General features: G+C 43.8%; 1 protein-coding gene across 4 annotated transcripts in view; it reads right to left on the bottom strand.

The window, feature by feature from the left end:
- The window catches only part of LOC121548169 (coronin-2B), a 76,593-nt gene that overhangs the window by 26,656 nt on the left and 34,363 nt on the right, over nucleotides 1-15,574 (bottom strand). For 2 of the 4 annotated variants that reach the window (XM_041859521.2, XM_041859518.2), the window contains exon 2: nucleotides 5,059-5,259. The exons of 1 other annotated variant lie outside the window; for it this stretch is intronic. In XM_041859521.2, the coding sequence (XP_041715455.1) occupies nucleotides 5,059-5,259 (201 nt within the window). Of the gene's footprint in view, nucleotides 1-5,058; nucleotides 5,260-7,503; nucleotides 7,869-15,574 lie in introns of those variants that run through there. One more of the 4 variants, XM_041859519.2, reaches the window with a different exon arrangement.

The raw sequence follows: 15,574 nt of genomic DNA, 5'->3' as shown, positions 1-15,574 counted from the left end.
TATTTCAGGTTGTGTAGCAGGATGTACTACAGTACCCATAATGCTCTGTACAGGTTCTACTTTATGTGGTTGTACCTGTATATGTCTCATGTCAAAAAACACTTAGCGTGAACCAATGGTTGTCCTGGAGGAGCTGTCATCTTCAACCATCGTGAAGTAAATGGCTAATGCTAATTCTATACTCGTCAACTCAGCAGAAACGCTGGTAATTAGATCCGCACTAAAATAAAAATGATGTCTATTCACCCCCTCTTTTAATTGTATTTAATGTAATCTTTATTGATGAGCCCTGCAAACACATCAATAAACAACAATTGCACTATACATATCTATATACTGTACACATCAACTACACACAACACGACAAGCAAAACACAATCATATGAAACAAACGCATTCTTCAGTAAAAGGCCCTGTAACATCTGTCTGAATTGCCCTAGAGGCACCAACTCCACCAACATTTGGAGATCATTGCACATGAGAGGCGCAAAAAAACCAAAAAGCAGGTTTACCTAACTCAGTGGAGATTGATCTCCAGGGTTAGCCATCCCTGAGTCCGGGTCTGGTAACTTATACGTCTGAAGATTAACACTGAGGTAAGGTACAGCGGACATTTATGCAAGAGGGTTTTATAGACAAAAAGAGTGCAATGCATCGATCTACAAGACTTCAAGGAAGGACAGCCTACTTTCTGATACAGAATGCAATCATGTGTACTGAACCTATCGCCTGTAATACAGCGCAATGCACTAAGATAAACTGCATCCAATGGCTTCAATACAGTGGCCGCTGCATTCATATAGACGATATCGCCATAGTCAATAATCGGAATGAATGCTGACTCAATGATTTGCTTTCTGCTATTTAACAAAAGACAGGACCTGTTCCTATAGAAGAAGCCTGTTTTAATTATGCATTTCTTAACTAACTCATCAACATGCTTTTTAAAAGATACAGTAGCTTTTCGTAAATTCAGATGCCCAGATATTTATAAGTGTGGACACGATCAATGAGGGCACCATCCAAAGTAGGTATGCATAAATCATCAAATAGATTCTTACGTGATTTGGAAAATAACATATACTTGGTTTTACCTGCATTAAGTAACAACAAAAGCTTTATGCAGAGCAATAAAGACAAATTGAAGCTCTGATAGAGCCTGGTCAGCTGTGGGGGCAATAGCATACACCACAGTGTCATCTGCATACAGGTGAAAGTGATTTTCTCCAGATAAACCAATATTGTTAATGTAAATAGTGAAAAGAACAGGATCAAGAATTGATCCCTGTGGGACACCCTTTGTTATGTCCAGAAAACCTGATTTAAACCATCAGTAAACACACACTGTGTTTCTGTCCTTTAAAATAGTTTCAAACCAGCTAGATGCAGCCTGGTCCAGGCCAATTGATGAAAGCCTCTGAATAAGTAGTGAGTGATCCACAGTGTTGAAGGCTTTAGACAGGTCAATGAAAAGGACCGCACCGTGTTTCTTCTTATCCAAACAATTAAGAACATCCTTTAAAACCAAAAAAGTAGCAGAGATAGTAGTATGACCTGGTTTGAAACCTGACTGGTCTATATTTAGAATACAATTCATAGATAAAAAGGGATATAAGTTGAGTATTTACTAAGGATTCTAGAATTTTGCTAGGCAAGAGAGTTTGGAAATGGGCAGATTATTATTTAGGTCACATGGGTCAGCACTTCTGTGAAGGAGGAGCATATGAGCCACCTTCCAGACCCTGTGGATGGTTCCAGAAACAAATATAGGGTTAAAAATATGTGTTGAAGATTTTGCAATCAGAGGAGCAGAAAGCTCCTTAGACGAGGCCTAAGAAAGTAGCCCAAGAAGCCTGGGAAAGGAGCCAAAGTCTTACACCAAAACACATGAGCCAATTATGAGGCAATCGAACGGATAAAAGCCATGAGCTCGGCCAGATGAATTGCAATACAGTAAGCTGAATGACTCTGGATGCCCATGACAAAAGAGCCATTGATGCCTGATCCAAGTGAAAGCTGTAAAATGCTTTGGGACCATGACAGGGACAGAGTGGGGCATGCTGGGTAATGTAGTATAACTGGGCATGAGGTGGAAAGAGAGGGACCATGTCAATAAAGGATGGAAGATCTAGGAGGAGAGCGGTATTGCTCACAGCTTGTCCCCTCAAAGACCATCGTTCATGGAAGTGCCAAGACAACTCACGGCAATGAGAAATCCCTCATAACTGCCAATATGGTATTAATAAGGTAACTGTATTTCTGATCAATTTGATGTTATTTTAATGGACAAAAAAATTGCTTTTCTTTCGAAAACAAGGACATTTCTAAGTGACCCCAAACTTTTGAACGGTAGTGTATATCTGCAACATTTGAATTGAGTGGCTTTCATATTTCACCATATTTCACGTGGTCCAAATGCAGAAACTGATGTACAGTATTTACGCCTTCTTCTCGCCCGTTCAATTTATAGCTGTAATATACTACAGCAGAAAATTCCCCACAGTGGTTTTTCCATTATAGTGTGTGCCCCACCCTTTTCATTCCTATAACTGCTTTTCCTAATTAGAATATTGGTTCCGCAAAGATGTATTTTTACACCCTGTACCAGCTGCAGATCTCCTTCTTGTACCCTGGACTCTATGCCACTACTTAAAATTAAACATCAATGGGGGGGACATTTAAAATGTAACTGCTTTAGTTGATTGGAGCATAGTGCTTGCCACACCAAAGCTGGGGTTTGAGTCACTCATGGAACATATACTATATGTTTACAGAAAGTTGCTTTGGATAACAGCATTTTGCTCAACTACCATATCAAGGCCTGAACTTAGATGTGCACTGCCCTCTGGTAACAGTTTGATTTGGCCTGCGCTCAGGAAAAAAGGCTTTGCAGCCAGAAGCAGTGGAAGTATCTTGTCAAGGTCAGTCTTAAAGAGACAGGACTCAGTAAATAGTAGTTGGCACAGGTGTTGTTAGGCCCGAGATTATGTCGAGGACCGCCAAACCGTGCCAATATATCCTCCAAACACCGGCTTTGAGGGCATTATCACTTTTATACAACGGCTTACCAACATATTCAAATAATGATTGACATATTTTCATAAAAAAATTAACTTTGATTAATTTATTCATACTATTTCATCATTCCACGAGATATAGCCCCGACACAAATCTAGGGTTGTTACCCAAGCCGGCTGGTCGTTCGTTCTTTCGGTTCGGGTGCCAGAGACGCGACCCAGTAGTTAAGTCTTTTTGTTCTAAATCTATGGACGTTCGTGCTAAATGGCTGGCAATGTTCTTATCCCTTGCTTGCTAGCTAGCCAACTTTGGCTAACACAGTCACATCAAACAGTGTAGCCAGCATAACAACAAAGTTGCTGCATTTGCATTTGTTTAAGCTGTTTTCTTGTGATTCTTTTTGGGATACATCCATTACAATGAGCTAATGATGTGAGATTTCGCCTGGCATAGAACATTTGCTCTCTCGCCAGGCCACTGTTCAGAAGAGATAGCCAACAACACAGCTAACACAATCACTTCAAACTGAAGCTGGATTTACAGCAAATTAGCTGCATTTTTGAGTTTTTCTATTGACATTTCTTCGTACATATCCATGAGAATTATGCTGATTCATGATTTCGACTGGCTGAGAAAAGCTGCCAGCCTGTCTGTATCGTCCAGACTCCCGACACGTTCATTACCATAGGACAGCTGGAGATTGAATTTCAATTTTGAATTTCAATATTGAAACAATGTTGCAAATGTCGGAGAGACATTGTCGGAGAGACATAGTCTCCTGAGTGGCGCAGTGGTCTAAGGCACTGCATCGCAGTGCTAACTGTGCCACTAGAGATCCTGGTTCGAATCCAGGCTCTGTCGCAGCCGGCCGCGACCGGGAGACTCATGGGCGGCGCACAATTGGCCCAGTGTCGTCCGGGGTAGGGGAGGGAATGGCCGGCAGGGATGTAGCTCAGTTGATAGAACATGGCGTTTGCAACGCCAGGGTTGTGGGTTTGATTCCCACGGGGGGCCAGTATATAAAAAATAAATAAAAAATAAATAAACATTATTCACTAACTGTAAGTCGCTCTGGATAAGAGTGTCTGCTAAATGACTAAAATGTAAATGTATTACAAATCTCCGCTGTTGAAAACCAAATGCTAGTCTTAAAGAAATGTGAGATAATATTTAGATATTTTTTACAGTGTAGCTCTACTATATAAATTGCCTGGCTGAGCTGATGAGACAGTGGATTGCACAGTCAGATGGAACAGAGTAAAAAGGCATTTCAACATCATAGATTTAGCCGTTGGCAACTTGTGGAATAGACACCGGCTGGAATGCGGTTTTAACCAATCAGCATCCAGGATTAGACCCACCCATTGTATAAGTAGTAAATACTGTATATACAATCACACAATACAGTATTATCATAACTCCACGTTAAGCCTAAGGGTGAGTGTTCAAAGCTCTTGCTTTGTAGAACAGTAAAATGTAAATGTCATAAGTCATCCAAATGTCTTTCCAGTAATCATTGGAATCATTAATGAAAACCAGACTCATCTTCAGGTAAAATCAACATTTTCCCACCACAGTACATACTTTTAAGGTCTTTGAAAGCTACACATTTTATTACAATAATGTCCTTCAGGGTATTTAAGTGCAAGTCTTGCATACCATTGTTAGCTACATTGTTGGATTTGGTATCTCGTTGAGGAGTATGGGGTTGGCAATGGTCTTTACTGGGTTAAGGTTGGCACTGATCTTTACGGGCTTAGGGTTAAGGTTGGCACTGGTCTTTACAGGGTTGTATTAGGAGTCAATCACACCTCACCGCATGAGTGGTAATTATTATTGCGTAAAATGGCTGCCGTGGCACCACCCAAGTGGGTGCTACACATTGGTGGTGGAAGGGGTGAAACAATGTAAAGTGCTTTGACTTTGAGAAAAGGACAAGCTAAAGTGCATGAATTCAAATCATTCTCAGAGTAGATGTTTCAGAGAGATATGCAGCCCAGAGAACTTAATGCCTGACTGTTGGCCTGCTGCCATGGTTACCTGGGAGACAGGGAGAACGATAAAGGACCCTCCACCGGCACTCTCCGTGACGATGGCCAGGAACTTGGCATTGACGGCACAGAAGTGGTTGTCATGGACGTTCTTGGTGATTGGAATGCCGTCAAAGCAGTGCTCCCGGTTGGCCACTTTGCCGTAGACGTTTCGAAACTTGGAGCTTCGGTATGTCGGACGCCATGACATCTGATGGAGAAGAAACAGAGAGATAATAAGGAGGGAAGTTCAGAAAGGAGTTTTTGCAACACCAGCACTGGGCTGCATTGAAGGCACCAGTTAGCTGCTGTTCTATCATGTTCAATGTGCTGACATGGTGTTTTTCTGGTTATATGCTGGTCAACGTGAGCAGAAGGGCAGCTGTTTAGTTGACAGGTTAGTGGGCATTCATGGTTAATAGCTGAGATCAGCATTATGCCTCTGAACATAATTAGATTATTTTACATTTAGGGAAAAACACAAAATGATCATATCACATTAGAGAATTAAAGGAAAACTCCACCCAAAAACTATCTTTTGGTATTTGTTTCATTAGTCCATTGTTGACATAGTCCCAAAATGTTTTGCTTCTCAGTAATCAACTTTCAAAATACAAAAATAATCTCAGTATGATGCATTTTGCATCATATGACACAGAACGCAGCATCATATGATGCAAAATGCATCATACATGGATGATTTCTGTATTTTGAAAGGCACATATCTTGAAAACTTGATTGCTGAGAAGCAAAACATTTTGGGACTATGTCAACAATGTACCAATGAAACAAATACCAAACGATAGTTTTTGGGTGGAGTTTTCCTTTAACTTTGAGATTTCTGTTCCAAAATCCCTAAAGAAACCCCCATTAGTAGAGATAGTAAAGAGGAGTGTTGCTTTCTTCAAAATCGCTTCTGTCCGCCCCATAGTTGCAGAGGAATTTTGTCACGACTGTCATGGCAATTCAAATCCCATGTTAGTCAGAGAGTGAAACGTTCGCAGTGTGGCAAACGTTCGATGCCACAAGAAGATATTTCACATAAAATAGCAAGTATTTTCAAGTAAAGAACAACAGCCGAGTCCCTCACAAGTGAATCGACTACTAACAAGGAGGCGGCTCCCATGAAATTATTCCTCTCTGACGCATATGTCCTGGGTTTGACCCACGGAATCTTGCGAAACAGTTAGCCAGCCTCTTCACTTCACAGCGAAGGGAAGTGGTTGACTCCATCCTAAAACCACTCAAACCACTACTTTTGTGTGTCGTTACCCACAAGCATGTATTGACTGAATTCCTGCCTTGCAGTGTGAGAGATATCTGTCTTCTGGGTCAGACTAGACCTAACCACAGGTGTAGAGCTGGATGAGAAAGGAGCAGGACGAAGTGGCCCTTAGACACTGATCCAAGGCCAGTTTTGTGGTTTGTCCCACTAATGCTTGATGATACATCAGCGAGGGTGAATAGATCCTAGGTCTGTGGTAAAGGGGAACTTCTGCTCGCAGACGATGGCAGTCAACAGACAGGAAGTCCTTAAGGAAGGAGATTTACGACACTGTCAGATCAGTGACAAGATGACATCACCACAGCCACAATTCAGCATTGTTCTGGGGTGGGGACAGTCACGGTGCTGTGTGCAAATAGAGACGTCCCTGTTGCCATGCTACCATGCTCTCTTCCTGTCCTACAGACTGCAATCTACATCTGGTCTTCAGCCGGTGGAGACCAAGCGGTGCACACAATCCAGTTAGCACACCCATCCCACCCACGGGCAGGCCAGTAATCACTTTGTCGTGGGGGGAGTGAAGGAGTGTGGCGCGGTGTTGCTATAGCTGGAGCGCGACATGTCCACAGACAGCCACTGTCACAGCACTTTTTGCACCACCGAGATGCTCATCTCTGAGCGATGTGGGAGTAGTCCGGTACTCATTCCACTCACTGCACATCTCAACTCCTTTCCCTCCTCCTTCCTCTCAAAAAGCAGAGTTAAAGAAGCTACCCCCTAGAATGACTCTGAGCATAATGCTTAGCTTGTTAAAGAATTCATGTGAAACAGCAGAACAGCAGGAAGAGGCCTCAGGGCAGCAGAGAAAGAGCACTGGCATTGAGTTCTCACCACAAGGACACTCATTCATTTGTCATCAGTGGATGGCATGCGGGACTGCGTGCGTCGCTCTCTGTCTCTAACTGACAGCGCAGTGAGACTAAAGCATGGTGTCTCTCAGCTCAAGTCATGGCATAGCGTCCCTTGCTAGCGAACTCGTCACTATCTAACTGTATATGTGATCCATCCATCTCATAACCCCAGGAGAGGGTTATGACAGCCTTGGAAGGACAGGAAATCCCTCCCCCCCAACTCACTTACACACACTTCACACACACACGCACACAGCCATCCATAGTATATCTGAATTACTCTCCAAAGACAGTCCAATCAGTGAAACCAATATCTTACCTTAGTGCTGAGTAGAGTAGCGACACTATAGCCACAATCTGTCAGGCCCTCTCAAATTACAAACCCCCCTTTTCCTCCCTTTCAGAGACCAGGTGCAGCCTCAAACCCCCCTCCTCCTCCCTTTTATAGACCGGCTGCAGTCTGCCAGTTTCTCCGAGCTTCTCGATGATACATCCAGTCAACAGGCCTACTCTGCTCCGCTCACTCTCATCTGTTTCTCTCCTCTCCTCTTCTTCCCCCTCTCTCCTCTTTCTCCCTTCAAGTCCTCTCTTCCTCCTATGAGCTACCCCTCCCACTCTCCTGCTCCCTCCCAGCCCCAGACCAGACAGATGCATGCAGCCCTGGAGCAGCAGTAGATAGTTAATGCTCCCTCTGTCCCTCTCACTGCTCTGCACTCATCTAGATGTGGACTGCACCACTCTCTCTCTCTCTCTCTCTCTCTCTCTCTCTCTCTCTCTCTCTCTCTCTCTCTCTCTCTCTCTCTCTCTCTCTCTCTCTCTCTCTCTCTCTCTCTCTCTCTCTCTCTCCCTCTCTCTCTCTCACTGTGGCAGCCCTATCATTAGCTGGGACTGTAGATAGCTGTTAATAGCTATTGAAAGACGTTCTTGGTATTGGATACTTCATACTCTCTTCTTTGCAAATAGAGGTCTACGACTATACAGAGTATAAATGTTTCCCTACGCATGTTTCCTTACGCATGTTTCCCTATGTATGTTTCCCTACTCACGTTCCCTACGCATGTTTTTCTGCTTTGGTTTCATGTCTTTGTTCTCAAAGTTGAATTGTATATATTTTCACTTGAATGTCCAGTGGGAACTTGGGTGAATATTTGATCTGTGATAACACCATGAGGAGAAGTAGGGGACGTATTCCAACCATAATGTGTTTTCACTCATTTACATTTCCTGCAAATAGGTGTTGTGAGTCGTTCAAGGTCTCTGGGAGATGTGAGCCGTTCAAGGTCTCTGGGTGTTGTGGAGTCCATCAGGGTTAAGGGCTGCACTCCTCTGCCTAAAGTTGGCTGTCTGGATCTGCAACAGCTCACAAACACAGAGCGCTGTGGTGCTATTGAACAATGGGGTCAGGAAAGGTGTGAGGTATGCTATTTCTGCTGCCGAAAAGTGAGCAAACTTTTCTGTGCTAAGCTATTTGGGTGTCATAATCGTAATAAAGTAGTAGTACAATCAATCTTTTGTGTGGAACAAGTCGTTCCAACCATTTCAACCGTGGCGGCTTTCACAAAAGCCCATGTTTTCCTTCCAGGAGATTGGGATTTATTGAAACTAGTCAGGAGGTAAGTTTGGGTCTGTATGCAGTAAAAGGTCATTGCCGGGCATAGAGAGAGAGCGAGAGAGAGAGACAGAGACAGAGAGAGAGAGAGAGCGAGAGAGAGAGAGAGAGAGAGAGAGAGAGCGAGAGAGAGAGAGAGAGTGAAAGAGAGAGAAGAGAGAGAGAAAATAGAGAGAGAGAAGAGAAGAGAAGAGAAGAGAGAGAGAGCGAGAGAGAGAGATAGAGAGGGAGAGTGTATAGTGTGTTTTTGTTGCATTTGTGTGTCTTTTCTCTTCTGCCCTAACGCGTGAGCGGAGCTCAAAGACAGCTTGGGCCCAGCAGCCCCTGGTCTCCCACCCCCTGCCTCCTTGGAATCATAAGACCCTCCTGGCTGTTACCCAGAACCCCCTGTGTCTCCATCCCTCTCTCTTCCCCTCCCCCACTCCCTTCATCCCCCTTTCTTCCCCTCCCTCCTCCTTCATCCCTCCTCTCCTCTCAGGCCTTACAACCCTCTTTCCCATACTGCAGTAGTTCCTCCATTTGATAATGTGCAGTCTTCCCAGGCTGACATCAAATCAAATCAAATCTAATGTTATTGGTCACACACACATATTTAGCAGATGTTATTGTGGGTGTAGCGAAATGCTTGTGTTCCTAGCTCCAACAATGCAGTAGTATCTAACAATTCACAACAATACACATAAATCTAAAAGTAAAATAATGGAATTAAGAAATATATAAATATTTGGACGAACAACGTCGGAGTCCAGAGTATATATATACTCTATATATATATACAGATGTATAGACATTATAGACAGTATGTGGATAGAATATTTAGTAAATCTGTAGAATACGTAGGATAGAACAGTATATACTGTATACAGTAATAATAGTATATATACAGCAGTGCCTAAAATGCCTATTTAGTTGCCTTCTTCAAGTGAGAGGGAAATCCATACAGAGGGACATTAAATGATTGCCAAGCCATAAGCCATAGTCGGTACTCCTTTGCATAATGTAGCAGTGTTGAACTTTTCAATTGACTGACACCAGAGTCATGACAAAGAGATACACCCATGTCCATCCCACCACAACGGACGAGAGACATTAGATTAAGCTAATGATCTCCTTTCATTCCATTATTCAACCATCCAGTTTTACACAAAGCTCTGATAACATTGATTACACCAGACTTTTCAGCCAAATGGGACATCATGTTCTATTTAATATTTTATTTTAAAAAAAATGTATCATTAATTGACCAATGCCATGTAAAAGAGATGAGATGGGAACATAGTTGTCAAGTTATAGTCTAATATCACACCACCAGTGTTTGTTCCGGTTTGAACAGCTCATTCTGTAATACAGATTACCTAGTGATTAAATACAACAGATTACTCTAATACAAAGTACCTAGTGATTAAATACAACAGATCACTAATACAGAGTACCTAGTGATTAAATACAACAGATTACTGTAATACAGAGTACCTAGTGATTAAATACAACAGATTACTCTAATACAGAGTACCTAGTCATTAAATACAACAGATCCAAATGGAGATTTCGATTATATCTCTGACAAGATGGATGACTCATCTTTCCACTAGCATGCCTGTGTGATTTTGTTGCTATTCCTCAACTGGTCGCCATGTACTCTGGACATAACAACAGGAAAATATTGTGTGCAGTATCCATTTACGATACAATCCATGCTTGTGGTTGATTTAATTTATGAATACTATATTTACACTACTATATTTACTCAAAAACCCTATCTGTCCCAGACGGTGTTCTCTTCGTATGTTAGCCTCCAGTCAAATGGCTTTGATTGGCAGAGATCTTTGATCATGGGTGTATTGAATGTATGCCTGCAGGTCCAACTTGGTCTGTTTGAGGGGAGGTGAGCGGAGGGGAGCAGCTTTCACCATAGCTACAGGTCATGATGCTGGGGAAGGCGTAGGGCTCACACCGTCTGCAACCCTACACTGTCTGGTATGTCAATGTGTGATTCCTCTGTGTTTTTACAGACAGGCAGTGTAGAGACACCCCACTCCTCTCCCTGGGCCTGTAGGGAAGCTGGGTATTGGAAGGACCCCCACAGGTTCACAGTAGGTTTTGTCTTGGCTTTGTTCTTTTGTGTGTGTGTGTGTGTGTGTGTGTGTGTGTGTGTGTGTGTGTGTGTGTGTGTGTGTGTGTGTGTGTGTGTGTGTGTGTGTGTGTGTGTGTGTGTGTGTGTGTGTGTGTGTGTGTGTGTGTGTGTGTGTGTGTGTGTGTGTGTGATGTGGCTCCAGAGAGCACTCTGTGTTTATTGAGTTTTTGCCTGCAGTCACTGTTTCTCTTTTACTGTACTGTCTGTCCCTGTAAAACCTAAAGAGCATCAGAATCCTATTGTTCCTGAATCATCCCAGTAAAACCTCAAGACCATCAGAATCCTATTGTTCCTGAATCATCCCAGTAAAACCTCAAGACCATCAGAATCCTATTGTTCCTGAATCATCCCAGTAAAACCTCAAGACCATCAGAATCCTATTGTTCCTGAATCATCCCAGTAAAACCTCAAGACCATCAGAATCCTATTGTTCCTGAATCATCCCAGTAAAACCTCAAGACCATCAGAATCCTATTGTTCCTGAATCATCCCAGTAAAACCTCAAGACCATCAGAATCCTATTGTTCCTGAATCATCCCAGTAAAACCTCAAGACCACCAGAATCCTATTGTTCCTGAATCATCCCAGTAAAACATCAAGACCATCAGAATCCTATTGTTCCTGAATCATCCCAGTAAAACCTCAAGACCATCAGAATCCTATTGTTCCTGAATCATCCCAGTAAAACCTCAAGACCATCAGAATCCTATTGTTCCTGAATCATCCCAGTAAAACCTAAAGACCATCAGAATCCTATTGTTCCTGAATCATCCCAGTAAAACCTCAAGACCATCAGAATCCTATTGTTCCTGAATCATCCCAGTAAAACCTCAAGACCATCAGAATCCTATTGTTCCTGAATCATCCCAGTAAAACCTCAAGACCATCAGAATCCTATTGTTCCTGAATCATCCCAGTAAAACCTCAAGACCATCAGAATCCTATTGTTCCTGAATCATCCCAGTAAAACCTCAAGACCATCAGAATCCTATTGTTCCTGAATCATCCCAGTAAAACCTCAAGACCATCAGAATCCTATTGTTCCTGAATCATCCCAGTAAAACCTCAAGACCATCAGAATCCTATTGTTCCTGAATCATCCCAGTAAAACCTCAAGACCATCAGAATCCTATTGTTCCTGAATCATCCCAGTAAAACCTCAAGACCATCAGAATCCTATTGTTCCTGAATCATCCCAGTAAAACCTCAAGACCATCAGAATCCTATTGTTCCTGAATCATCCCAGTAAAACCTCAAGACCATCAGAATCCTATTGTTCCTGAATCATCCCAGTAAAACCTCAAGACCATCAGAATCCTATTGTTCCTGAATCATCCCAGTATTACTCCAATGGCTGACAGTTTGCTGCTATGACTTCCTGTCGGCGCGAAGGAAGTTAATTTCTCCATAAAACTGTATCTGAAATGTCAATCCATTATTACTCAGCTGCAGTCAATGTAATATTGGCAGCTCTACTCGCCAGGTCCAAAGACTGAATGACAGTTTCCAGAGGCTGTCGTTTCACAATTCATAGTGAAAATTGCCATAATTCAACTCAATGGGTAAGGATATGCTGATCAATCCTCTCTATGCTGTTGCCAATAGAGGAAGTGGGTCTGTCGGAAACCGAAGAGCTGAGACAAAAAGAGAGACAGAACGCCCCAGGGCTGCTGTCGCTCTCCTCCCCCTGCCCGTCAAGCCGTCTTTGTGAAGCTCGCTAAGGACTATTAGCTATTCCTCCCTTCCCCGGGCCACATGGGTGTTTAGTCAGTTCCGATGACATTCACTCCCCGCCACATGGACTAAATATCACAAAACAGTGACACCCCGCTGGTTCTTTTGGCTGCCACCTCAGTCAGTGACCACATAGGGCCCTTCACAGGAACTACAGATGTAGGATCATAATTTGAGCCAGTTTTCTACAGCAGGAAAATAATCCTGCAGCAACAGGAAATGCGAATTATGTGTATTATAGTTAATGGACATTATTGTAGGGGTTGATACATTTTTTCGTAAAGGAAAATCAAGTGAAATTTCAAAGTGGAAATTACAAACTTCAGAAGACTTTTTAAACCTCAAATACACTACAAGTTGTATATTTCCTGCATTGCAGGAAAGTTATCTTGCAACAGGGTGATTCAATTAAGATCCTACATCTGTAATATCTGGTATGAGTGCTGTAAATGGTGACATTGTTTGATATGGTGAGCATGAGAGAGTATGGCAAGGCCAGAATGGGTTTATGTAAAGGCTATTTGAGCCAACGCTGACAGTATTGCTTTGCTGTGAGGTCTATGGACTTATTCTACTTAGTATGCATACTCTGTTCATATTCATCTTTGGCTGAGTCAGGGAAATACACGTGTGTGTCCATGCGTGCTTATCAACGGCTGGATTCTAACCAACCTCTTTGAAACACATCCATCTATGCCAACATCTGAACGCTTAATAGCTGTTATGACCATTGATGAAATTGTCATATCAATCCCATGACAGTGTTAAGAAGGCCTCTGAATATAAAGTGCTACCTAGACCAATACACATGAAATATACTCCAAATATCCTGCATATCTCTATATGACTGATATCTTTATATAGTCACCCCACACTTGAGTATGTTATAGTTGACCCTGGGCCTGTGGGTAGACAGGACTGGAGCCAGGTCTGTAGTGTGTTATAGTTGACCCTGTGCCTGGGGGTAGACAGGACTGGAGCCAGGTCTGTAGTGTGTTATAGTTGACCCTGGGCCTGGGGGTAGACAGGACTGGAGCCAGGTCTGTAGTGTGTTATAGTTGACCCTGGGCCTGGGGGTAGACAGGACTGGAGCCAGGTCTGTAGTGTGTTATAGTTGACCCTGGGCCTGGGGGTAGACAGGACAGGATCCAGGTCTGTGGTGTGTTATAGTTGACCCTGGGCCTGGGGGTAGACAGGACAGGAGCCAGGTCTGTAGTGTGTTATAGTTGACCCTGGGCCTGGGGGTAGACAGGACTGGAGCCAGGTCTGTAGTGTGTTATAGTTGACCCTGGGCCTGGGGGTAGACAGGACTGGAGCCAGGTCTGTAGTGTGTTATAGTTGACCCTGGGCCTGGGGGTAGACAGGACTGGAGCCAGGTCTGTAGTGTGTTATAGTTGACCCTGGGCCTGGGGGTAGACAGGACTGGAGCCAGGTCTGTAGTGTGTTATAGTTGACCCTGGGCCTGGGGGTAGACAGGACTGGAGCCAGGTCTGTAGTGTGTTATAGTTGACCCTGGGCCTGGGGGTAGACAGGACTGGAGCCAGGTCTGTAGTGTGTTATAGTTGACCCTGGGCCTGGGGGTAGACAGGACTGGAGCCAGGTCTGTAGTGTGTTATAGTTGACCCTGGGCCTGTGGGTAGACAGGACTGGAGCCAGGTCTGCAGTGTGTTATAGTTGACCCTGGGCCTGTGGGTAGACAGGACTGGAGCCAGGTCTGTAGTGTGTTATAGTTGACCCTGGGCCTAGGGGTAGACAGGACTGGAGCCAGGTCTGTGGGTGTTTCTGCAGCCATGTGCTGTAACTGTATGTTGTGAAGACAGAGCCACTCCTGCTGTTATGTTACGTGGCAGGCAGGAAGTGACTCAGCAATAATGACAGCAGACGGAGCTGCTCTGGTTAATGCTAATGGCTGCTCTCAACAGGAGAGGAGAGGATAGACACCACCTCCTCCACAGCCTCCCAGAAACGGGTGTTACTGGAGCTCAAAGTACCCACAGCCAAATGTACAGGGCACAGGAAGGAGCCACAGAGACATCGGAGTGCACCTACCATTGCAGTTATGCAGTGAGGAGTGGGCTGAACAGGCATCCATCACCCAGTGCCTCCAAGAACAGTTCTTGCTGGTTATCTTACAAATGCATCATGCACAATACCTTTGGGGGATGTTTACCTTTGGGTTTGTTTCATGTCATAGTATAGCTGTGTATTGCCAGTGCTATGCTAAGAGAGACAGAAATGTACACACACACACACACACACACTCACACACACACACAATTACAAACACAAACACAGAAACACACGCACACGCATGCACACATACGCACACACATACACACACACACACATACACACACACACACACACTAAAATACACACACAAACACAAACACACGCACACACGCACACACACACGCACACACACACACACTCACACACAAATACAAACACAAACACACAAACACACGCACACGCACATGCACACACACACACACATACATAAGACAGACCCATTTTATCAATCCACACATCAGTTCTGCCATCCAAAAACCACAGGACGAATTGTCTAAATGAATAATGCTTATTGTGCATGTCTCACTCCCAGAGGATTTCCAGCCTCCTGCTTTTTGGAGCATACAGAGATTAGCTGGCTGGCTGTGAGGGGGAGAGAGAGAGAGAGGGGGGGGTGATAAAGACAGAGTGGCGCAGACACAGAGCAGTTCTCTTCTCTGACCACTGACAGAGTGGCTCAGACACAGAGCAGTTCTCCACAGGCTTCAGCAGAGAGAGAACATAATGAATGCCCTCTCTCTAACCACCAGCCTGTTGTCCAGGAGACAGACTCCTTTCACCCAGACAAACAACATGGAGTCTTTAGACAGCTGGCTGTCAGCTTTGGATCAGTCTATTGCC

This window comes from Coregonus clupeaformis, chromosome 32 (genome assembly GCF_020615455.1).
Source record: "Coregonus clupeaformis isolate EN_2021a chromosome 32, ASM2061545v1, whole genome shotgun sequence".
NCBI lineage: Eukaryota > Metazoa > Chordata > Actinopteri > Salmoniformes > Salmonidae > Coregonus > Coregonus clupeaformis.
Note: the sequence above shows the minus strand (reverse complement) of the source record. Positions and strands in the feature narration are given on the sequence as shown.